Genomic DNA, 26,452 nt, shown 5'->3' on the forward strand with positions numbered 1-26,452 from the left:
TAAAGGGTTACTCTGGCATGAAGAACTGTCTATTTTACCCGTAGTCTGAGGACTTGTGTACTGTTAATGTTTTCTTATCAGTGAGAAAATGGTGCTGGGTATTAAGTGTTGCTGTAGTTTGTAACTGTTTCTTGATTTAAATAGACCTTGCATGTTGATGATTATGGCACTGGCTACAGCCTCTGCTGTAATTGTATGGCCATACAATAATGCAACAACTGGGGCCCTTAAGTGATTTGTGCATAGCATTATCTGCACTTGTGCATTGTAGCTGTGCTTTCGGTATCCAGAAAAAGCTGGAAGTTCCTGAAACAGGAATTGTACCTACATTATATGAGACAAAAAGGGTCCTATCTTTCTTCGCATAGTCTTCAGTTTGGTTCTCTATTTCTTACAGCACTTCAGTCTTTAACGCTGCCTGAGATTATCTGCACTATAGTCTATAGTATAGCACTGCATTTCAGTGCTTTTAAAAAAGAACTGCTATTGCCTTTATTCTGGATTAACAGTAAAATCTCTTAAAAGGTGATTCTTCTAAAATAAACTGTTAATTTGTTACAGGTTTTAGGAAATTTGTTTGCATATATACTGCAGATACATAAATATAGGTAGTGACCAAAAAAAAAAAATTCCCCCAACATGTCATGCTTCCTGAAAATTGATACAAGTTTTTGTGACTGTCCTTTTTATTATAGAATATTATTATACAACCTGTTCCTAAAAGTAGAATTACTGACAGATATTTGTTTCTATATAGGAATTCCGTCAGAAGGTGATGCTGGGAACTCCTTTCCTAGTTATTTGGCTCGTTGGGTTCATAGCAGACCTAGACATTGATTCTTGGCTCATTAAAGGGCTGATGTATGGTGGTGTTTGGGCTATGGTGCAGTTTCTTTCAAAGTAAGTGTTTCATCAGGACACCGTCTGTTTAGTGTGCGTACAAGAAGTGTTTTGTTGGATAGATAATCTTAAATTTGTTTTTCATGCTGCTTTATTTACTTATTTTTCTTTATCATTATTCCTTGGAAAGGTCTTATGCAACTTTGCTCCATTGTCTTGCAGATACATATGGAGTTACATTGACTGAATTACACTGAGCTTGTAGAAGCTAACAGCAAAGCAGAAATTCAATCATTCTCCAGAGGAGGGTGCTGAATGTCTGTCTAACAAAGAGTTATCAGTGCAGATTGTATAGAAGGCAGTCAAGGGTAAAGCTACTGGGACAAAAAAAAGGCCTGCACAAGTATACTGTCAGAACCCTGTTTTTGTGCAAAGGGGTGACTGAAGAAAGCGGCTGCTTTTTAGTGGTGTTGATTTGTTAACTGATCGTAAAGAGCTTTAAATATGTTCATAAATGTGTACGTGCACAGGTGTACTTTAGCAGATTGTCAGGATCTTTAGACTACTTAATCTGTGCTTTGCTTTTCTTTGTCATGTGGCATGTATAGAAGAACTACTGTGTAATTGTACTTATGAGCTATCTCCTTTTCTGGCATTGAATATCACGTTTGTTAGAACCACTTGCTCCTCCTTGCTTTCTGTATAGAGGAAAAGAAAATATTCCTGCCTCATAAATCAGTTTCATGGAATCTAAATGGTCTTAATACATATGGGAAGGGTGGTCATCAGACTCTTGTCTCTGACAGATCTTTGAGAAAATCTATTCAGTCTTTTTCTCATCTCTGAGGCTGTTCAATCTAGTGACCTCCTCCCACTGCTAGATCATTTGGTAATGCAAATCCTCAGCCACACTTCCTACAGGCAGGGATGACATTTCAGTTTCTCAAGATGTGTATTGTCATCTTTTTTTTTTTTCTATTTTTGATCTACTCGATATCTGCTCAGGATTAACATTATTTCTCTTATCTTTTGCTTTATGTTCAGTTATACACGATTTTTGAAGTGTTTTTCACGAAGTGGAGATTTTGAATGAAACTTTTGCTATTATTCTTGTAATATTTCCCTTGCCTTTTGAATCTTAGGTAATCTGCTTTTAGCTCCGTTTTCTTCCCTATTCCATTCACAAAAAAAAAAGTATATAGGAATCACTGAAAGAATAGTTACTGCAGTGTAACTGCTGTGTATCCAAATTTATATTTGTGTATTATTTACCACCTGAACTCATCACCTTAGCCTTACAGGACTTTCTCAAAAGATTTAAGAAGCTTATATTAGGGGAGTGAGAGCTACTACAAAAGAATACAGGAGTAAAATGAAAGCTATTCAGTGCCCGTTAGAGGAATTTTACTACAAGGGACCAAAGAGGTAAAATGGAAGCTATTCAGTGCATACATAACCATGGCAGCTCTGAGGCACCATCAGGACAAAAAGCCAAAAGCTTCAGTGTAAGGACGTTTAAGCAGGTAGTGGAAGAAGTTTTATCACAAGGAGTTTAGCAGTTTAGAGGATGACTTTTCATATGTTTAGCAGCTCTTTCTTGAATATGGCGTTACCTAGTCACTAACATGGTTTATCCCAACTATTCTTTAAAATGCAGAGTGTAAGAGGTAAAAAGAATTCTGACGGCTTAATATTTTTTTTCATGAAAGTAGTAGCACTCAATCTTGGAACTTGGCAAATCTAGTGTTACGGGAAATACCTATTTTTCCTCTGACTTTCTGTTGGAAACTCTTACAGAAGCAGAAGATTCAAGAATCAGAAATATTTCAAGTATGTAGGCTGATAACACCAAAGTCTCTTAAACCTTTTCCTTCTTGAAGTAATTTTAATTTCTGATTTCCATTGTATGGGTTTTGTAAATATTTTTGGCATCGGAACTTCATATGTAAATGCAGTTTGCAACTGCTATCCATGCTGTAGGTTAGGAATCTCGCAGATGTGTAACTGCTATCAGTCTAGTTTTAGAGAAGTATCTAAGCATTTCACATTTCTTGACCAGATCCTTATTGCTGCACTGCTGTTGGCTTATGAACCACAGTACCTTCCAAAATAACGTGGGAAAAACATGGGTTTTCCGATGTTGTGAACAATTTCAAAACAAACCGAAGGCTTTCTTTTTTCTGTTGAGATGTATATAACAAAGATACTATTTTTAAATCAGACAAGGAAATATTGTGAGATTATATTAAGGTGGTGGTGAATCATTATAAGCTGAGACTTTTTTAATGGATTTTTCTTAAATCAACTGTTAACATCTTATGTTCTGCAAAATACATATTTCTGTTACGGCTGATATCTTGCCTAGGATGTTCAGGTCATGTTTACCTCATTTATCTGGTATGGAGGTTTACTTAAAAAATGAATGTACAAATTATTTAATGAAATATCTTTGAGTCATGACTGTTCATCTGGATGGGTTGCAAAATGAAACTATATGAACTCTGAATGTGAAAATGAGAAGAAGGTTTTTTTTTTATTTTGTGGCACATCTTGCAATATCCTATGTAGTACATATTTTAAGGGGAACTGCTTTTTCAGAAGCAGCAGTTTCAGGATTTACATTTTATAAGTTCAGACTTACCTATGACATTGCTTCTGCTTTACAGGTCATTCTTTGATCACTCCATGCACAGTGCATTGCCTCTCGGAATATACTTGGCAACAAAATTCTGGATGTATGTGACATGGTTCTTCTGGTTTTGGAATGATATCCTTTTCTGTATACAGTAGTATTTTCTTCATGTTAGTAGTAGGAGGTAATACCCAGGGTTATCCTACATGAAAGAGTAAGTATGCTACTTAAAATTTCAAAAGATTTTGAAAGACTGTCTCCATTAAAAGTTGTTTTCTGTGTTGATGGTAGTTATTTTTTGCTTTAAAAATATGACATTATTGCTAAGCTTCAGAAAGTAGAAGATTTTCCTCAAAACTGCCTTACAGCAGTCTGCAAAATCTCCTACGCTTCACCAGTTTCTTAAGTGGGGAAATCTGAGCAAGTCTGTAAGATATGCGTATGACTGTGAGCTGATGAATTTTAACTTCCCAAAAATCAGTAGGCATTTTGATTATCTGTATTCTAGTGGAGTTAACTTTATAGGTACTTCATAAAGATTTTACAAATTTTGTTTCATACAAACTGTAGATAAATTTGGTTTAATTGTATTTTCAGTCTTTGAAGATGGATGTATTAGCAATACTAGCTTACAGAAACTCTGAATATGCCCATCTTTTTGTTTTTGACTGTATGTCTAGATGTGAACTTTACATATTCATTGAGGTAGAAATTGATTCAGAGTTCACTGAAAAATGTCAGTTAGCCCCCTAAGGAAATATGTTGAAATTTTTAAACAACTTTCTTTTGTATTTTAATTATAATAACTTAAAAATGGAGTAGACATTTAATGTTTTCTTAAATGTTTAATGTTTGCAAATAGTTGAAGTGAATTTAATATTAATGATGGGTATTGGTCATAAGTTGTGCAGTTTCAGGCACCATAATGTAAGAAGGACTGGAGAGCATCCAAAGGAGGGCTACAAAGATGGACGTAGGTGTGAAGGCAAAATGTTTGAGGAGCAGCTGAGGTCCCTGGGTTCCCTCAGCCCAGAGCAGAGGAGCTGAGGGGAGGCCTCATGGCAGCTGCAGTTCCTCACAGGGAGCGGAGGGGCAGCTCTGAGCTCTGCTCTTTTTGACAGCAGCAGGGTCTGAGTGGATAGCACAGATCTGCATCAGGGGAGAGTCAGGCCAGGTGTAAGAAAATGTTCTTCACCAGAGACTGGTTGGGCCCTGGAACAGGCTCCCCAGGGCACGGGGCACGGCCCCGAGCTGCCGAAGTTCAAGGAGTGTTTGAACATTGCTCTCAAACATAGGGTTTGTTTTTGGGTGGTCCTTTATGGAATTAGAAGTTGCACTTGGTGATCCTGATGGATCCCTTCTAACTTGGGAGATTCTATCATTCTGTGGTTTCCTAGGAAGAGTTTTTGTGTTTCAGAGGAATTACACCATGAAACAAGGTAGTAGCAATGCAATCCTTTTATTATCTTCTTAATATGTTCTTCGATCTTAGCTCATGGTTTTGATTTGGGAAGAGAGTTGATGCTCAGTTTACATGCTGCCTTTGGCTACAGTGTTTGTAAAGGTGCTGCTGTAAGAGCTTTCTTAATATAATATCATGAGTCTCATGGGACATAAGGTGACTGCTACTTCGTGTTGCTTTTTCTAAAAAAATTCTGGTATCTGTTAAGTACAAAAAAAAAAAATTCTGTATGCGCTAATGTGCCCATGTCTCGTAATAGTCATTTAGAAATGCTGATCCTAATACCTATCTCATTTGTTTTTCCCCAGTTAATAGTAAGTGCACAGCAAGGAAAACAAGTACAGTATGGATAACAAAGAACACTTTAAAAAACAGTACATAAAAATGGAAGTATAATTTTCCATGTCTGCCAGAATGGAGTAGGTAGTCCAAGTACACCATGCCTTTAGAGTGAAATTGCTTTTCAGGTTTTTTTTGGTAAGAAAACATGCCTGACTTCTGGCAAGAGTGAAATAAAACTTTCTCAGGCAGGTTTAACAACTGCACCATCTCATTTCTGATCTCTCCGTACCTTATAGAGTTTGTTCAGGAGCTCATGGTTGAGTAGCGAATGTTGAGATACCTTGAAAAGCTTTTTTGTGTTAACATAACATCATCTTGAACCGTGTCTAAGTATGTGCTAAGTTTTAAGTCAAAGTCCTTCACTGGATTAGAATTGCTTCCACAGCTGACATGGCATGGTGATGGCCTCTGTCTTGATGTGAAAAGCTGAGTCATAATGCTCACAAATTAAGAGATATTTTTCCTGGAATGTATAGTTTTTTTCATATTCCAATGAAAATTGACATATTTCATATGTACCATCTTGCTCAGATTTTTATTTCTGATAGCCATCCTGTTTAATGTATCTTGAAGTTTGTCACTGGGTAATGTTTATTGTTCACTAGAAGTAGTAAGCATAGATAATTAATACGAAAATGTGACTTGAGAACATCAGTAAGATACTGTACTGCTGCTGTAATTTAAGTTTGATGTCTCAAAACCTTTTCAAAAGCTTCTTTATACACAAAAGTAGTCTGAAAGTTTCAGTTTCTACTGATTGTATTCATTAGAGCTGACACAATTCTGTGTGACAAGCAACTTTGGAGACTGTACTTGGGGCCATGTTCCTTTAATTGATGATTTTAAATTGAAAGTCTTCATAATAAGATTCCAAATCCATTCTTCTTCTTCTGGAAAATTGCCCTGTAGCTTTATTGAAGGAAAAAAAAAAAAAATTGAATGAGTGCTCTATTTTTATAGCATGAGGCACAGTGCTGTGGTTGGGGAAAAGATTCTTGTATTTTTACAGCTTTGTATGATTACTTACAGCAGAGCAGAGCACTACTTCATACTCTGAAATGTTCATCTGATGATGAAACCTGTCCTAGTCATTTTTATGGATTCTGACAATATTTTTCTCGGGAAAAATGTTTCTAATTTTAAACTGTCAAGTACTACCTTACTGGAACTTCAAATGTAATATTACAAGTAATATAAAAGTCTTTATTGCTGCAAGCATTGCTTTAATATTCAAGTATTTGTTAGGAATTCTCTTTTCTTGTAGATTTGTTGAAGGTGTCTGAATCATCATCTAGTTTGCTGGTTTTAATCCTAGTGAGGCAGCAAAGGGCAGTAGAAGCAGCGTATCATAAAGAACGTACAAAACCAAAGATTAGCCCTGTATTTTCTTGAATTTAAGGATTGTCACACAGCAAATATGGTCTTCTATAAATCACAAGACTTAATGATGTGTCCTTTAAAAGACCAATCTTGAAAGTAAATTTGAACAACTTATATGAATCTAATGCACTTAATTTTGTGCATGTTTACACTTGATTGAATTTGCTTTGTATTTTCTGAGGCTGATTTATTTGTTAAAATAGAATACTCTTCTTTATGGGAGTTAAGAAATTTCTGAACTGTGCGTTTGCGCTTCCCTTCTGCTGTTTTGCCTGTAATGAAGGATAGTTGACTTGCTCTCTTAGTTTATCTTCTACTGTTTGCAGAGCAGGGTGAAATAATAAAAATCCTATACGTGGAATCACTATATTTTAATTTACTTTCATTTTTAAAAGGGAAAAATGCATTTGAAATTACTTTTACAAATAATAGATCTTGTTACCAAGAGTAGAGTATTTAATTACTTTCCTTTAGCGTTTTATAGGTAGAACATTCTCTTGTGTTCTGTAGAAATTCGGGGCATGCATATTGAGTTCCTATGTCAGTTGTTCATCCAGACTTTCAGTAACAGCTGAACAAATAGAGCCTCTTGTGTCAGAGGTTCTTTTGCGGCTCTGTGGTTTTTTTTTGTTTGTTTGTTTTTTTTAAGATGTCAGGGATTGCTGTAACCCAAAATAATCACAGGGAAGCTGTGGATGCCCCATCCCTGGGGGTGTTCAGGGCTAGGTTGGATGGGATCCTGGGCAGCTTGAGCTGGTGGGGTGGCAGCCCTGTCCACGGCAGGGAGCTGTAGCTGGATGGTCCATAAGGTCCCTTCCAGCCCAAGCTGTTCTTTGATATTTTAAAATTAGTAACTAGTTAATTGGTATAGTTAAACAGTAAAAAAAACAAAAACAAAAAAACCCAAAAACCCATACAGTATCAAAATTGAAAGGTTTCCATCAAGAAAGCACAAAAAAAAAAAAAAGAAGAAAAAAGAGAGTATTACCTGGAGAAAGAAAGAAGCAGTGACTTTGTTTCTGAAGGAATCTAAACAGGGAAAAAATATGATCTCCACTTTCAGCTGTCCATAACTTGTGTTTAAAAAGTAAAAATTTGTGGGATGTTAGTGAGTCAATTACTTTTTGGAAACTATGGGATTTTTCTTTATAAACAGAGGATGGAGGTTAGATCTTTAGCTGATAAAATGGATATCATTAATAAATATCTAGCCATATGAGACCTCTTGTATACCTGTAGGTTAGGATCTGAATGTACAGCTACTATGAATTGGCAGATTCATTAGCTTGTGTTGATCTGACATCTTATGCTAGCTGCAGATCTTTAGGAGAAAAGAATTTATTATTGACTTCGTAGATAGTAAAAGGGAACATATTGGTATATAATGTGCACTCTGGCTCGGTTTCAGTCTGTTGTACAATGTGTAACTGTGATACCAGGAATTGGCATTTGTTTGGGCCATTCTAAATAGGCTGCAGGTCAGGATAAAAAATTAGCTGATCATAAATTTGCGTCACTCGTGGGGTTTGGGATGGGATGGAGATTGCTTGTTTGGTGTTGTTTCTTTCTAATGAGGCAGTCTTTGGGTTCCAAGTGGTTTCCTGGAATGATTTTCAGCCTGTTCTTGTTCTTATAATTAAAGCATATTGATTGAGACTGAAGGTAGGAAGCATTTTGTGGTTGTTTTTGCTTCGTCTCTCACAGTGAAAACTGGGGAAACCTTATAAATGGCAGAAGATTAGTAATGGTGCCAGAGGTAAATGTTGTATCATGCTTTTTGCAGCCATTAAGATGGTAATGGAGTTTTCTTTGCACAGTTGCAGATGAGAACTAGGACAAAATGAGGCACTGTCTCTGGAGAGCTAATTCCCTACTGGGGAGCTAATGCAAAGTTACAAGGATTTTGTTATGTATGGAGAATTTTGAGAGATGCTTGTGATACAAGTTGCTAAGATTTCATTGGAAGTAAATGTCTGAGGAGAATTCATAATTTAAAAAAAAGAAATTGCATGGCACTGCTTGTCTGACTTAAGGGTCTTAATGCTGAAGACTGGAAGTGGTTTTACTTTCTGTTGAGAGGTCCCTTCTAAACCCCTATGTTTCTATTTGTTTCCAGGTGGTTGAAGGGTAGGTGAAGTGAATCTCTCTGAGTTATTTGTCTACACCAGATTCTAGAAATGTCCTGGAAAGTACAGTTCTTAATTTTCTTTCTCCTTCAGGCTGGCTAGTTTTCATCCTTTCTCCCCAGTTTTGTTTAAAATTTATGAGAAATACCTTGGGTTTCTTTGAAGGTACTGGTTTTCTTTCAGTCTTCACCATTTATGTAGTTATTGCTTGCCTGTACATAAATCACCTTTCTCATGTGAACTCCCAGCATCTCCTGTCTGTGGTATTTATCTGCCACAATTTAAATCTGTCAGCATTACACTCATCTCACACCACCATGGTAAAAAGCAAAATTTAGAGTCTGTGGGGAGTTCCTGAGGCTCTGTCCTGTATTTTACAGAGTAAAAAAGTAGGAAGGGCACGTGTAAAATAAATAAATAAATAAATAAATTCTGCATACTGAATTTCCCGGGGCTTGGATCCTTAGACATTCCATGTTGTACAAATTTTGATCAGTTTAAAAAAAAATAAAAAGCCTTAATGTTATAAAAACCATTCTACTGGATAGAAAATAAGTTGTCTTTTCTCCTGTCTTCTTTAAAAGTCTAGACATGACGTATAGTAATTAGGAATGGTCTAAAAATTTTTTTAGTTGTACCTTTATTGTTTGTAACAGATGTCTGGTTAAGGTATTTTTAATGTGAAGTTTTCACTGTTGCAGCAAATAAAACTCAATGACAATATAAGTATTATATAGAAAATTTAATTTCTCTAAAGCTATAAAAATAAGTTAAACCAGCTTAGTTTTGGCAGCAGGTAAATTTAGAAGAAAAAGAAGAAGAAAGTAGATTGTACATATATTAAAGTCAGAGCTTTTTGTCTGTAATGTTTCAAATAGAACTTGGTTTAGTTTATAGTATAGCTGTTTTTTTTCCCTGTTACTTGCTGGGAACAACTGGTCAGAGAAAGAAACTGTAATAAGTTAATACGAACATTCTATTATATCACATACATGACTATTATTTTAATTTAATTTGCCAATATTTTAATTGGAAATTTACAGCCACTTCCTTCTCCTAGCAGAACAGGGAAACAAAAGTGTTTTGTTTTTGAGTGCACTTGGATTAACAATTACACTTTGGTGGGTGGAAAAAGAGAAACATTGCACCCATTTTTAGAAGGGAGTAGAAAAGGAAACCCTGGGAACCACTGAGCGGTCAACCTCGCCTCTGTGCCTGGGAAGACCATGGAAGTGCTCCAGGACCAGGTTGGATGGGGCCTTGGGATCTAGTGGGAGGTATTCCTGCCCATGGCAGGGTAGCTGGGGCTAGATGGTCTTTAAGGTCCATTCCAACACAAACCATTATTTGATTCTATGATTTCATAAGTACAAAAGAGGCCTTAATTGCATTTGTTGATATTTCGGGGTTCTTCCATGCTGCCAGAGTGTTGCAGAAGGATTTGAGAGGCTTACTGTTGTTCTTCAGAACTTCTCTTTTTTTTTTTCCAGTTAATATTTGCTTTTATCTGTACCACATAGATTTATTAACAAATAGTTTTTGTAATATATTTCTTAATACTTTTTAATGCCTTTCTTAATCTGTTTTTCCAAGAATTCTAACAGAATAGAATATAATTATAGATATATAGTGGAACATATTTGGACATCTGTTCTAGCTTCAAAATCCAATTTTTCTCAAAGCTTGCAAAAATGATTTTATTATATTGTTTTCAAAGCCTTGTATGTCAGTTCCATGCAAGTTGCCACATGATATTTTTAGCTTTATAATGCTTTATGCTTGTATGCAGAGTATTTTTTTAACAGAAACACATCCATATTAAGCTTTAATTACGGAAGTCTCAGTGACTCCCAAAGTAGAGAGTAATATTCATCCAGGTAACTCAGAGTAATAATATAGTTTGTGCAGTGATTTGTGACAGAGAAACAGGTGTCCTTTTTACCCAGAGCTTTGTCAAATATGGTATCTCATTGCATTTATGAATAACAGCTGGCAAGTATCATTAGTGTTGGTGAAGTCCTTTATAGGGTTATTGAACAGAGCAAATACTCTTAATTTTTCAGTTTTAGGGGCAGAAGCATATCTGAAGTATTTGCTTTTCCAACATCATTGCTAAGAAATGTTCTAATTCCATGAAGAAATGTCAAATATAAGACTATGCATGTTATGGGGAGCCATTCAACACAGGAAATGTATTTTAAACCTAATGGTTATTTTCTGTCTTAATATGGTAAATTGATTTTATAAACACTTCCAGGGATCTCTGAATCCTGTGTTTTTGTAAGTATTAGCTGTATTAGTATTTAAAAAATAACTTTCATTGGTGTGAAATATGGGTATTGCCTCATGACAGGACCAGGGTTTCAAATAGTAGCTTTCTTGGCGATAATTGATGGTTGTGACATGATTTGTGACCGTCGTGCAGCATTGTTCCGTTTAGCACAGTCCCTTAAAAGGCTGGAAAGAGGCATTTTTCTCATCTAACTGGAATTTCAAGCCAGTGAAAACTTATTAGTCAAATAATGATTTTATAAATAGAACTTTGAAATGTTTATTGTGAAAACAGGAAATACTTTTGAGAAGATAAATTTAATGGAATTTATTTAAAGAGGAAAATAATCACAAAAACTGAACTGTCATTATTCACTTCTGGAGAACTAAGTACTTTAGAAGTATCTTGTAGAGAACATCTTATAAACATGAGTTTGGGATTTTGAGCAGTAGAAAATGTTAAATACAAAAAAGAAGTTCTTAGATCAACGTCAAATTTGGTTATTTTGGACAAGGGCATTTATAAAAGACTCATCTTAATTTCATTTCAGAATTATTAGTGGGTGTTTTCAAGAGGAAGTTTGGTTTTAAACTTTAAATTCCTTGACTTCAAACACATCTCAATTTTTTCTTTATCCATCTTCCATTCCTTGCTAATAGCGTTGCACTTTTCTACAATTTTGGAAAATCCTGGAAATCTGATCCAGGAATCATCAAAGCCACAGAAGAACAAAAGAAAAAGGTAAAACTGTGAGCGTGTCAGACATGTTCTTCAGCTTGCCTTCTGCAGCTTGGTCAGAGTAGTTTGCTGTTTAATGCATGACATTTCAATAAAGGGTTGTATAGGAAAGGGTCTAAAATGTTGAAAGTTCCCTTTCCCTCGACTCCCAGGTTTCTCTCTTCTATTCAGAATAAGCATTCAAGTCTAACTGGTCCAAAGTTGCACTTAGGTTTTTCTCAGTAAGAGAAAAATAATAAAAAATTTCGATTTAAATTTTTAGTAGAAAAAGTTTGAAAAGTAGTTGGATGAAAATGTAAAGGTTTCGAATTTTACCTTAATGTAAGAAGTGACTCATTATAGGTTAAGTATTGCTAGTTTGATGCTATAAAAACTTTCCAGACTTTAAAGCAGCTCTAGTTTTTCTTATATTGGTATTTAAAAGTGTTAGATTGTTGAAGATTTTAAGTATAAAACAGCCAAAACCATTGGCAGTCTTACTTCTTTTTTAATTAAATATTAGAGAAATTATTGATGATCTTACGAGATCTAATGCTTTTTAACACTAATGGTATTACATCTAATTTCTATGCATTCTCAGCAGCCAAACTGAGCATTGAACATGCCAAATATATAGAAGGACCAGGAACGTTTTTTTGTTTTTGTTTCATTCTATGTATTCCAGAAGTTCAAGTGCCACCAAAAATTGAGTTCTGTGTTACTATTTCTTGTTCATTTGTGAAAACACCTTTGTGGATTAACATAAAGCCACTTGGAGTTAGGGCCTTATGAAGGGATAAAGATATTGCAGCCCTTAAAAGATGGTTGTGATTGCTTGAGTGATTTTTTTCTCTGATATATTATTATTGAGTTTTATTGGTCAGTGTACAAATTTTCTGTGCAAATTCCTTGTTATTGCAAATTTGCCAAAGTAAAATCCAGACTAAATTCTCTTTCTTCAACAGGGCTTAATTAAATAAGTCCACAGTTGCCCATTGGTTCAGATTCAGCAAATTGCACAAACATGCCATTCATTTTAGAGACGTGCACTGGTTATATGTGGGTACAAAAGCCTTGTTGAACTATGTAGGAATTGTAAAAGACAACTTCCTCATTTAGATGAATATCATTGCGAATGTTTTGGATTTCTTATATTGCAACTAACCCAATTATAAAGTGATCTGTTATCGGGGACGTAAACCTCTGTAGAGCGTGTCTTAACTGGGCGCCCTGTAGTACTTTCTCGTGTTTTCATAATTTGTCTCTGAGTGTGTTTACACTGAGTTTGCCTTTAGCTTTTGAACAAGTAACCAAAAAATTCTTTCGATTCCAGATGAGCAAGTTAAGGATGTTTGGAAATGTTGCAGTAAGCAGCATTTTCGGATGTTTATTCTTTGGATGATATGTCATGTCATTTTTTTTTATCTAGCGCTTCTATATTACAAAATAACCTGAGTTTTTCTTAAAATAAATAAATCAGTTTTCACAATCAAATGTTAATAATTTGAAAGCACAGAAGATAGACCCAGGGCTCACAAAGTACAGAAGTGTATTTTAACTCTTGTCCTCCTGGATCTCTCTGTGTTGTAAGTTCTAAGGAAAGCTTTATTTGAAAGGGCTTTACATACTCCTTTTTCAGCTCTGTTCTCGTGAGAACAAACATCTCGTATAGTATTGTGGGCAAAACTTCTGCACCTTCAGTCAAGTTAGTGCACATCATCTAATTAGGGAAGTGATCATTTTATTGCTGTGGTAATACTTGTACGAACCATATTACTGCTTCTCCAGTTAGAAGCCACGTTGATGCGTAAGCTGTACATGGTTTGAAGGGGAGCAATAGATGGATCTGTTTACTGTAAGGCAATTTACGCTGAGTGAATTCTTCTGGATCAAGGAAGGCTATTTTGGCAGAAGATGCTTTCAGGATATTTTGCATATGTTGCAAGCATCATTTAAAAGTCTCATGTGAGACAGATTTCAGCTGCTGAATTTTGGAATTTGTTGGAAACCATATAACAGAGTTACAGGTTTCTTCTGTTCCATCAGTAAAGTAGATACTGAGGGAGAGCACAAAATAAAAAGAAGTTACCATTTAGTGTGAAGGAGTAAGGATGCTCTAGCTGATACCTCTGTATGTTTGTCACGTAAGCCATGAGTATAATGTTTGTAGGAGAAGGTTTGGTTTGCATTATTCTTTTCTTTCTAGAAGCTTCAACATCTGAGGAAAGAGGTAAAGGCAGATCTAAAGTTTTTGATGGGATACCTCTAGAAATGGTCTTTTTCAGACTGGCTGATCCTCCTAGCTTCCTGGAAGGTCTTTTTTGTGTTCCTGTTTAGAAATTTAGAAATCAGGCTTAGCAGTATTCTGGTCAAACTGGTGCTGTGTGGATTTATCAAAATTAGTATAAACCCGCTTTTTTTCCAATTAAATCTAATAGAATGAGTATAAACTAGAATCAATTTAAAGTAAAATTCTACATTGGATTAACAGAGTATGTTTAAAATCAGTTTCAACTGAATTTAACTTGCTCCTATGTGTAGAGAGTACCTGAAATTTATAGAGTTCACAGCCTCTGAGTCAGACATGTTACAGTTCTTGTCAACATTTATTTGTATGCTAAATTCTATTTCATCCTTTTTTCTTTTTTCTGCAGACAATAGTAGAACTTGCAGAGACAGGAAGTCTGGACCTTAGTATATTCTGCAGTACATGCTTGGTAGTGTATATGTATATACATATTTTTTTTTCTGTGCCAAAACTAGATGTTCCTATCCTGAACACACTCCTGTCCTTAAAAATTCCATATAAAGGGCAGAATTTATTTGCAATCTTTAATTCAAGTAGTATTTTCAAAGAAAAACAAAATAATTTGCACAAAAAGCCTTATGCAATAATAAGGAAGAAAAGTATTCATGGTAAATATATTTCTTTTTTTAAAAAAGATAACTTCTTAACTATCAAGGTAGTCAGTATTACACTTTAATGCTCTGAGCTGTGTAGAACGTGAATGATATTCTCAAAATCAAATCTGGAATATGATGTACAAGTGTGACAATTTAAAATTGTGTGTGTATATGTGTATATCTCAAAATAGTTAATATCAGATCTTTTTTCTTTGCTGCTATTTTATATTTAGTTCAAAACACGTACTTTAAAAAAATTGTTGAGAGTAATCAAGAGTTTCGAGTTGCAGTTCCTGAATAGCATTCCTGTCTTAAGAAAATAAGCAGAACAGTTTAGGGCTTCGTTATGAATACTGCTGACAGAATCATGGAACTGGAACTCATTCTGTACTTTCATTGCTTAAAAGCTGAAATGAAACTGGTGGCTATACAAAGCTTGAGAGCAGGAGGGGATAGAAGAACTTTGTGGGGAAAAAAAAATCCTTTATATTAAAAAAAAAAAAAAAATTAAGGTTGTAGTCTATGCTTGCTTACGTTAAATAATGTATAGATTAAGATTAATAGCTATGATCATGTTAAAAATTGAAGTTATCTGAGGAGTTAACAAAAGTTACTTAGCATTAAACTGATCTTTTGCTGTTCTAAACAAATGTTAATAAACATTACAGATACGGAAACCAGTGAGGTCTAAACATTGTGGTGTATGCAATCGATGTATAGCAAAGTTTGATCACCACTGCCCGTGGGTGGGTAATTGTGTAGGTAAGTAATCTGCTGAAATATGATGCCTTTGTAATAGATAAAGAAGTTAAAGCTTCTGTAATCGATCCTGTATGTTGTATGGGATTTTGCGTGTTCTTCTTTCATGGCAAGAGTGAGTTGGCAGAAAAACTGCAGACGACTTTTGGTAGAAGGAAGATAATTTTTAGTATTGATCCTATTTTTTCTTTCTACATGTGATTCTCTGTGTTAGTCTTACCTGTAGCATCTGTTATATAGCCATACTCAAAATAGTTTTCTGTCTAATTCAGTTTCTTGTTTGTATATCTATACTAACTTAAATTCTAATAATTTAAAAAGTCAGTTAAACTTTTAGTCTTTTCATTCTACAGAAAGAACATCTGCTGATTCCACAACTGACTGTTTATCCATTTGCATAATACAAAATTTTTCATCTTTACTAATAATTTTCTAATGGGAAAGTGTACGTATTCAAAAATGCAGTTATAGGAGTTAAATACAGAATGGCTTACTACTGGTATTCTTCTCTTTTTGACTCACTCGTACCTTCCACCCACCAGTTCCCAGAATAAATTCATTTTTTCTCCCAGTGATGATATAAGGAACTGATGCAGAACGGGAATAAAGTCTCTAAATGCTGCAATTCCCTGTCCGTCTTCTTGAAAAATTTACTTGGAAGCCATTATTATGCAGGAGCTTCACAGCTAGAAAATGAATACAGTTGCTTCATTTATTTTTTTTTTTAAAGACCTGAGGAGAGGTAACTTTAATCTCGGGGAGGAATCAGGACCAGTATTCACTGTCAGAAGCTCCATTGTAGTCCTTTTGAAGTATTAATAATAATAATAGTCACTGTAGTTTGACTGTTCTTAGGGACAGTGCTGATATTTGAATTGTTAACAGAGCATCACTAAAATCTCATGGAGATGGACTTGGATCATTCCGTTATATTTTACATTTCCTACTATTGTCACATAGTTACTTTCGATTTATATTTTAGATGTTTTACAAGAGCTAAAAAATCTTTAATGAACAACAACAAAAAGGCTGAGTGGGCACAAGCTCAGCTTTTGGAGACAGTGTTGAGTGACAGTTTGATATTTGTGTTGTGACAGTGATGAGGAGTACTTGTCAATGGGACAAAAAGATACAGAGTTTTAACCAGTAATTCGAAAAGCATAAAAATCAGGTGGGGAAGGAAAAAGAGACCTTAGTTTGTGTGTAATGAGGGAGTATGTGAGTAGTGGGATTAGGTTGGATAGAAGTAATATAGCAGACTGTTACTTGTTTGGGGTTTTTTTTTTTTTGAGTGGTGGAGGTGATTTGTTGTTTTTTCTTCCCCAGATACAGTGGCAATGAAAAAAGCAGAACCTTCTTGGTCTTGAACAAATTGGGAAAACTGTTGATAAAAGTAAACATTAGGAAACTTGAAAGTATGCTGGAAAAAAAAAACCAAGAAGTCATACCATGGGAACAGTCCTGAACTGGAGGGAATGATGGTTTAATGACCTTATATGGCTTTTCTGCCTCCAGTTTGTGGATGGTGACTATGAGCACAGGATTACAAAACAGGATCCATTCTTAAAACTGCATTCATGACATGTTTCCCAAAAAGGGAAACAAGAATTATGCCTTTATGGAGAGATTAATTTTGGAAATGTTTCGTATGGTCTTCAAATGTGTTAAAAGGACAAGAATTTTACTAAAGATAGGATTGAGTAGAGTGTGTACAGACACTCTAAAATTCTTCTGGGTTTGCCATGCAAATAGATGAACAGGAGGACAGGCTTCTTAAAAAAAAAAAAAGTAGTTTGGCAATTAAGCCAAATTATTTTCATCATATCTGCAAAGATTTCTTTAAGGTTCCAGTGAGCGAGTCTCTGAAGGTGATTGATTGTACCTGTCTTTCTAAGGGAGTATCAAAATGACATACTGTATTTTACAGGTGGTTGTTTAATAAAAATGTATTTCTCATTTTTAAACTTACAGTCAAGCAAATGCCATTTCAAATGCAAACTGTAGCTTTGTAACAGAAATTTAGTTTTCAAGTAACAGCATAGGAGAAACTATAGCCAAATTTTTTTTACTGATATGACGTGAGTTGTGCTGACATTGTACTGAATTGTTCAGTAACAGTGACTAAGATGATAGGTCTTGCGTATATCACAAATTACTTAACGGTTTAGAATAATCATCTCTTCCCAACTCCAAATAAAGATTCTTCTCCAGAAGTAGGAGAAAGTGAAGGAATGAGGAATCTGTCCAAATCATGCAATATGTAACTCTATCAGTTAAAATAACAATCTGTTGTCTTTATTATATTATTGCTTGTGTATAACACAAGCAAAACTATATAAATAAATAGATTAGCAACTGTTCTTAGTCCATTGTCTTAACCGTGAAGTCACTTACTGCTTTCCTGTTAGTCCAAGGTGAACCTGTAGAATACAGTGCTGTGTTTCACTCAGTCTTATTTAAGATGCAAAAGAAGGGCGGATTCTCCACTTGTCCAAAGTCTTTTAAGAGTGACCAAGGCTGTGCATATCTATACATACGTTTTCACGAAGTAGTGGGCTCTCTGGTTAAGTAGAATTTTGTTCGTTATCATTGGAGATGCTACTGAAAGGAACATTTCATTGAATACCTATCAGATGGGTCTCTTGGTCAGACCATTTAACTTCCCGATTTTGAATTTGTTTTTATGAAACCTAACAGTTCCAAAAGTGCAAGTGATACCTTAGGGGCATTCCCAGCACTATCCCATATACTCTTAGCTGATTGAAGGCAATGTTGCAACATATTTTACATCCAAAGGAACTTGTTTGATTTTTCAGGGAAACGTCTTGTGCTCAGTCTAGCTTGCGTTTATGTGTGTTTTTCCTCATTTCTTTTTTATGTAGTCATTCAGTTTGCTTGCTAAAAGCACTTGATTATTTTCTGCCTCTGGAGTATGCTCTTGATTTAGCAGGCAAAACGTTTGATATAATGATGAAGTAAATGCTGTGCTCGTAGATGATGACAGCCAAATCTTTGTAGCCCATTACAGTCTGTATGGATTTAGCTTACAGCCTAGAGCTGTTGGAAGATTGAAACAGTGGACATATTTTATAGATGGAAGGTTGAGTCTTTAAATTTAGGGCCTACTTGTATGAGACATCTGCGTAGCTGTTTTAATGTTTAAAAGACAGCATTCTTTTAAAAAACGATTTTTCTTGTTTTTAACTTCAGTCAAAATGTTGTACTTGTTTTTGTGTCACTCATTATCTTAGCCAGCTCATTAGGCCTTGTCTGTTCAGTTTTTATCTGACTTCTGTTATATGTTCTAGTTAGGCTTAAACACACTTGATGAAGCTAAGCTTTGAGTTAATTTGTTACCATCGGAGATCATACATTTTTTCATATTCCTGTTTATTTTAAGTAAAGAACTCTGCAGTCTGGCAATCTTTTTCTACTATCATTCTAAAAAAAAAATTCATATTGATGTGTAATTCCTCGCTGTTCTGGGTTCTGTAAAGCTATTAACAACATTGTTCTAAATAGTGTATATTAATAATGGTATTAATTCATGAAAGAGATTACCTATAATAGGAAGTTAAGCTTCCTGGTGTGTTTTGTCTTTCTTTCTGAAAGTGGAGTAATTTGATCTCCGTTGTTCTTGTGCAATTTTAGGAGCGGGGAATCATCGCTATTTTATGGGATACTTGTTCTTCCTGCTATTCATGATCTGCTGGATGATTTATGGATGTATCTCTTGTGAGTAAATGTGTGGGGTTTGTTTGTTTGTTTTGTTTTTAATCACTTATAAGTACCTTATCACCCAGTGTGGATTTTTACAGGATTTTGCCTTATCAGAGTTTTTGATATTCTTTATTCTGGAACTGAACTGCATATTAATCATTTTCCATGGTAATTTAAGTATCTTTTTGTCTTCATCGTGACCATGTATGTGCATGTGTCATATATTCAGTGACTTGGAAGAGGAAGCCAGAACAAGTAAAAATCTTTTGGTACATTGCTGTTTTCATATTTCATGTAACATGTTCTAATGTGAGCTTTACGTTGATGTATAGTAAACAAATCTTCTATATGGTGTTTGTTACTTTCTTTTTTCCCTAGACTGGGGTTTCCACTGTGAGACAAGTTATGCAAAGGATGGATTTTGGACCTATATTACACAAATTGCTACCTGTTCTCCTTGGATGTTTTGGATGTTTCTAAACAGTGTTTTTCACTTCATGTGGGTGGCTGTGTTACTCATGTGTCAGATGTATCAGGTATGGAAGAGCATTTCATTTTGGAGTACATAGGTATATCGGATAGTTGTTGTTTAAATGTTCATGTTCATTATGCAAGACCAAGTGTTCAGTCTCTGAGCTACAGCTGAAGGAGGTAGGCATCTGTTGTCTCTGCATAATAGAAGGCATCATTTGCTTCTCATTCATTTGCGCTGCTTTTTTTTTTTTTTTGCAAGAGGTTAAAATACTTACCTCCCACTTTCCATTCTCAGAATGACAGAAAGGCAAAATAGACCAGAGAAAGGCAATAAAAACTAATGGAAGCCTAGAGGATAAAATCTGTAGGTAGAAGTAGGAATAATTTAGTATGTCCTTAGCTGGGTGGTAACTTCAAATGGGACACAGTAATTTCTTAAACTGCTTCAGGGTGATTCGTCATCACATGACTTTACTGTAATCTGACCAAGCCCAGTTTTTTCTGTATCCTTTTTAATGAAAGACAGGTCATACTGGAAGCCTTTCAATATTAGTTGTCATTAATGAGCAGCCAGACACTGATTTATCTGTCCACAGATCCGGGAAATAAAAATAATGCTCTAAGACTTAAGTGCAACTTCTTAGGAAATTTGAGTTTTCTCCTCCTTTCTCTAGAATGTATATTAACAATATATGCCAATTTCAGAACCTTGTGTATGTGCCATTTGTTTTTCTAAAGGTCTTTGTTGGGCAAGACAAATGAGCAAAGATAACTACGTGCATTTCATGTGGCTTTCAAGCCAGTCTGAACCACCAGACTTCTATAGCAAGATGAGCATGTAACTTTGCAGAGAGCTTTCTGTCATATTTGTCATGACCCATTGAGCTCCACATTAAGGATCCCTGTGAATATGATCTGTGTGCAGATGAATCTTTAAATTATACAACACTTGGAAAAATACATTGTGTTGTATTTTGTATCATTAGTGTAATTAGGCAACATAATCTTAGCACTTGACTTCTTTATTAATCCTGGAGAAATAAAAATAAAAAACACAATCATGTTAATGCAGCGTTACACTTAGAAAACTTAGGATCGTGTTTGTCAAATCTTTATGGAGTGTGACATAGGAATTGATGAAGTTATCCTACAAAATTATTTCTTTGACTGTGCAGCTACACAGCCTCTGCTGTTGCTCGTTGTTTTTTCCCTCCATCATCAAGTTTTGACTTGTCCTTTATATTGAACTGGCCGAGGCTCTTGCCAAAGTACTACATATGAAAGAAAAGTAATTAAAAAACTTCACTTCCAACTTCAAAAGTTGACCATTAACACCTCATTTGTATACATAGAAATGAAACTCCACTGGGTTTCGTGGAGGGAGAGAAAATGCTTGAGACAACAAGTAAATCCAAATGAGGCAAGCAATCCCAAGTTTAATTTCTCAGTGTTCATGTTTTTGTAACATGTAGCAGAGTTGACTTGATATTCCACTGGGAATTATAAGATTTTATCTTGCTGTAGACTAAGGGATTTCTCACAGTTCTGTTTCCAATTACATCGCATTACAGTAAACTCCAGTTTTATATATGCCCTGTTAAAAAGGCTAAAGTAGTTGGAAAGTTATTGCATAAAATTGTATTCTTTGAGCCAAATGATTGTGGTTTGAAACAAGCAAACAAACAAAACCTTTTTCTCGTCATCTTTTTGTCTTACAGACAGAAAAGTTACGTTACAAAGTTTTAAATGAGAGGGAAATATAGTACTGTCATATACCATACTATTAGCAGAATGTCCAAAGGAAAAGGAAGTGATTCAAATGCTGTGTAAAGAAACTCCTGAATCTATTACATACAGTGCACTTCAGCTGGTAATTAATAAAGGCATCTCTACCCTATGAAGTAGCAAGGCACAGTTTGTTCAGTGATCATGATATATTTCTGATCGCTCTTAAATATTTTGCACAATCTGGTACAGAGGTTGTATAGCATTTTATGTTGGGATCTGACAAGTTCAGCACAACAAAAATTGTTCTTCAAATGAAAGAATATAAAAAAAGAAGTTCTTTTTCAGCCTGTCTTATCTAGGCCTTGTTTGCCTGTTTTTATGTTGGCTAAATTGCTTACTTTATTTTTTTTGTCTTCAGATATCTTGCTTAGGAATCACTACAAATGAAAGAATGAATGCGAGACGATACAAGCACTTTAAAGTTACAACCACATCTATTGAAAGCCCATTCAAGTGAGTTTTAAAGTGTATACATGCGTTTCTCACTTTTGTTTGAACTGTGCAGCTTTTTGAAACAGAACCTAGCTAAATACTCGTGGAGAAGGGTGCAGGACGTCCCAGGAGCTGAAGTGGATGTTGTGTAGATGAGATCCAGGCTTTTGGTTATCATTAAGAGTGGAATTTTGATGCGAGCATCTTAAACATATGATGGTGAACTAATTCAGCAGGAGAAAGCCCTTGAACACATCATCTACTTCTCTGCAGATAATGCTTCCTTAATTTTGTGTTATCTAGGAGCTTAATTGATCTTAGACCTACAGCTGTGAACCAGTAGGTGTGACAGAAATTAGTATTAAGAAAGATAGAAGTGATTCTGGATAAGAACAGTGGATAGTTGAATAAGAGATCAGATAGTGAAAGAAATGTAGAGTCTTCGTTGTGCCCAAGAACAAAAATTCCTCAGTACAATGAATTATTTTAGAATTTGTCTTAGTGCTTGCTGGAACAATTTTTATCTGAACTGATTCTGTGCAGTTAGGAACTTAAAGAGTGAGGAACTGAATTTAAAAAAAAAAAAGTGTACTTTGTTAGAAGAGCTATGTTATTACTTATTGACTTGTATTTCTGTTCTGTTTTTAGCCACGGTTGTATAAGGAACGTTATAGACTTCTTTGAATTCAGATGCTGTGGTCTTTTTCGGCCTGTTATCGTGGACTGGACAAGGCAGTATACAATTGAATATGACCAAACATCAGGATCAGGCTACCAGCTGGTGTAGCACCACCTTCATCCTGTGAGCATATCATAACTGAGTGGTGCCTGAAAATTTTTTTCTCTCTCTCGAAACCACATCCCTTGAAGAGTAGCATGCTATGTGTAGGGCTGGTGAGGAATCTTAAGGTACCTTCTCTTCATCAGAATTTTATTGACAAAAGTAAAAACGGACAGAATTAACTGCCAAACCTGATAAGGAAGAGGAGGAAGATCAAAAAGGGATTTTAACAGTTCTTTACATGAGAATTATTCGCAACAGCATATTCACAATATTTGTTGCCGTTTCTTTTTTTATTTAAGATCTTTCACAATGGAGCATGACATTATTGAAGTATTGACATAAGTAGTTACGTTGTGCTGAGCAGAAAAATTCATTTCCCGATACAAATAATTCCACTGAAACGAGAATCTAGAATATAAAGCTAAATTTCATGATGCAAAGTTCACTGATTGCTTTGGTGTAGTTCCTGTAATGTGATTTTTTTTATTACAGATTTTCTGTAGTATTATGTACATTGAAAAATGTGCTTTTCAATACTGTGATAAACATCACGTGGTGGGGATCCCCTGTAACGTTCAGTTATAGCAGTAGGGCACATCAGGTAATGTTAAGCAAAAAACACCTTGCCCACGTTTTTTGGTGATTGTTGCTGTCACCATTTACTGGTACAACTAAATACTTGCAGAAGCCCTGTTCTGAGATTGTATAGTCTGAAATAAAAGATTGCACAAATAAGGAAAGCTCTTCTGTCGAAGTGGAAGCCGTGCTTAAATGCATGATGCACCTGCAGAAGTAGGTTACAGTATATAATATTCAGGAAAAAAAGTGGAAATGATTATCTCTGAAGTAAATGTATAAACATTTTACAAACTAGCAATGCTTCAGTACTAGCTTTGGTCCCCGGATGGCACAATGTAGTGTGGTTGCAGATGTTTTCCAAGAGAAGTTGCGTGGGGGAAACCAAGGGTGTGATAACAAAAGTTTCAATTATAAAAATACAAAGTAAAATAGTTTTCAGTCAGCTGCAAATGCAGAAGAAGCCGTAGTCATCTGAAATGCTTATTGTACATGGGCGTAAAGTAATGAAAACCAAACTTTAAAAAGAGAAAAAAATAACACAGAAAAACATATCTTCAAAATAGCACACGCACATAGAAAATGTAATGCAGCATTCTGAGGAAGATGGTGTCTTGGCAAGTGGGAATCACCCTTAATGTTTTTAAGTTCTCATGCTACAGAAAAGTTTGGAAGGTGAGGAATCAACTGAGATGGCATTCCAAGGGGGCTTTTCTTGAATGTGATGCACTGATTTTTGTTATGGTGTTTTCATATACTCATAGTGAATTGTTCACTGCTTCCTTAACTATTGTTTACAGAGAGACTGAGAATCAGGTTAGTTCTTTTCTAAGTGCTGTAGCAACCTAGTGGTTCGAGAATCCTGTGAGGGGAGTCTGGGGAGGGGACCTGAAAGCCGATGTCTGAGACCAGTGTAAAGAATGTGTATCTGTACATAAATAATTTATCAAATAGTTTTCTCTCTGTGAGTGTGTGTTTAGTATATTTAAAGCTGCTCATTTTCATTTTATTCAACCAAAAAGTATAGGAAGATATCTAATGAGCTTTTAGTGATGTTAAATATTGCTGTTAATAGGCGTTACGCCCTGCAAATTCACTGCATGTTTGATGCTTGGCAAAATTAGCGTTTTCTGTAATACGCAGATTACAGGTAATAAAGCAATCTAGTGGTATTCCCGCCCCTTGCCTTAGTAAGAGGAGCAGTGAAACTGTAAATAGTTGATGTTCAGTATTTGCAAGTAAACATTTTTTTTCTGTAGTTGTTTGTGGATCTCGAGACACACGCTTAGTTTGCAAGTACCAGATATCAGGATTTACAGAAGTGCAACATTGAAGTACTTGAATGTTTAATACTGGAAAAACCAACGTCATCTTGGACACAGTTTTGATGGAGAGGTTTGGGTATAGGGGAGGCAAGAAGCCTTTGCTGTTTTTGTCAGACAAAATTGTAATCCCAATTCCATTTCAGTGAAAACAGTTGCTATCAGTTACTCATCTTTTTTTTTTTTTGTAATCTCAAAACAAAGCATGAAGACTTTGCAATGTCATTTATTTTATTTATCAGTAATGTCTTGTGTATCCGTTCACTTCTCACATTTCTGTTGGGGGTTGGTTGACTTGAAGAACTGAAGTCCGCTTTATTAAATGTCCCCTAGCACCAGAAGAGCGGTTCAGCACGTGACACAGGTTTTGGTTTTCGTTGCCCAGTAGCATTAACTGCCATGGATTGTCCTGCAGTCCCTTTAAAAAAAGTTTGCAAAAAAGGTGATCTTTGGTAACACGTGGTGAATTCTGCACTATTCACTTGGTAAGAACTCTCTGGCCACGGTTTTGTGAAGGCCTGTAGAATTGGAGCAATATTGATGGTTATTAAAATTAACTTGTGTGTGGATTTGGGATGTGAAGTTTCCAGTGCAGAATGTGACTTGTCTTGAGTAACAGTGAATTTTTGGATCAGAAGTCATAAAATGGCGCAGCGGGGGGAGCCAACTATGCAGCATTTTTCTGTCAAGTTATCAAACTTGCAATTCATTTGTTGAACCAAAACTGCATTGCTTCTGAAACTTGATGAAGCTCATCCAGACCAACACGTGATCAGACCAGCTTGATCTGATCCAGGTAGAATAAATGGAAATATTGTCTTGGCCCTAAACATGTGCTGTTCCTTTGCAGGTTTCTGTATTCTTTGATGTCCACCAGATTTTTTTTTTTTTTAAATTAATGTGTAAAACAGCATCACTACATTTTAAGCTATGGATTTTTTTGTATATTCTTTATTTATAACTGTGCCAAGTATTATTTTAATACTGTCAAGATCTTGATGTATTACATTGTGAACAATAAAATCTGTAAAATGTTTAATAAATTAGCTCTCCTTACATAAATTAAATCTGTTAAATTTTGTAAGTTATTAATCAAATAAATATTGACTCTTAGATGCAGTGTTTGTCTTGACTTCAGGTGTGGTTATGCACAGCGTTGTTTTTGTCCGTTCTCAGAAGTCTTTCTGGAAACAGCCATCACTAAGAGGAAGCACTTCCATCATGTAACAAGGCTACAGGAAAGTGATACTGTCATTGTCTTTGTGTCCTCGGCTGCTGGGGACTGGATTCGGCTCCTAAGTTTGAGCTGTCCCTGTCCAGGTTGCTCTGCAGTGGGGGGAAGCCTTGTGCCTGGCAGGGGCCTTCGGCTGCAAAGGCTGCATTGAGCACTGCTCTGCCTTCCCCTCTGGGCTTCTGCATGGTGCAGGAGGGAGATGCAGTCTGCACCTGGAATTAGTCTTCCTTCTTCTTGCAACTGTTTGCAAGGCAGCTGCGTGTATCAGAGGTGTCTGTGCTTGGACTGTTCGTTGCTGGTCAGTGACAGGCAGAGCTGCTGCCTAGAGCTGAGGCAGAAAGCGTTAGTTCATGATTTCCTTTTCAGTGCCTTTTTTTTCCTAACTATCAATAAGCCAGGCAGCATATTGTCTGTATTTCCTGGTTATAGCTCTGAACTTAGGTGCTGTACTTTGTGCCCTGTATTCTCTGAAATGCTTTTGATGTTCTGTTTGGTCGCTCTGAAAGAAAATCAGCTGTGAAATGACCATATGAAACTGAGGTCTGCTGAGGAGGAGAGGCCTATTCAAACTCATTTGATTAAAGCAGGACATGAGCACACAGACTTCAGCTGAAACGGTGATGCTGCTGCCACCTCCCTGAGGTTACTTAGAAATAAAGAGAAGAAAAATGATGAAAGGCTTAGCAAT

At 35.7% G+C, this 26,452-nt stretch overlaps 1 protein-coding gene across 1 annotated transcript in view; it reads left to right on the forward strand.

The window, feature by feature from the left end:
* Positions 1-25,643, forward strand: part of ZDHHC17 (zinc finger DHHC-type containing 17) — a 66,896-nt gene extending 41,253 nt beyond the window's left edge. The window contains exons 9-17 of the mRNA XM_021385224.1: positions 758-900; positions 3,507-3,607; positions 11,671-11,795; positions 14,426-14,488; positions 15,344-15,437; positions 19,086-19,169; positions 19,533-19,690; positions 21,775-21,869; positions 22,497-25,643. Coding sequence (XP_021240899.1) covers positions 758-900; positions 3,507-3,607; positions 11,671-11,795; positions 14,426-14,488; positions 15,344-15,437; positions 19,086-19,169; positions 19,533-19,690; positions 21,775-21,869; positions 22,497-22,635 — 1,002 coding nt within the window. The 3' untranslated portion in view covers positions 22,636-25,643. The remainder of the gene's footprint in view (positions 1-757; positions 901-3,506; positions 3,608-11,670; positions 11,796-14,425; positions 14,489-15,343; positions 15,438-19,085; positions 19,170-19,532; positions 19,691-21,774; positions 21,870-22,496) is intronic.

Source organism: Numida meleagris, chromosome 1 (genome assembly GCF_002078875.1).
Source record: "Numida meleagris isolate 19003 breed g44 Domestic line chromosome 1, NumMel1.0, whole genome shotgun sequence".
Taxonomy (NCBI): domain Eukaryota; kingdom Metazoa; phylum Chordata; class Aves; order Galliformes; family Numididae; genus Numida; species Numida meleagris.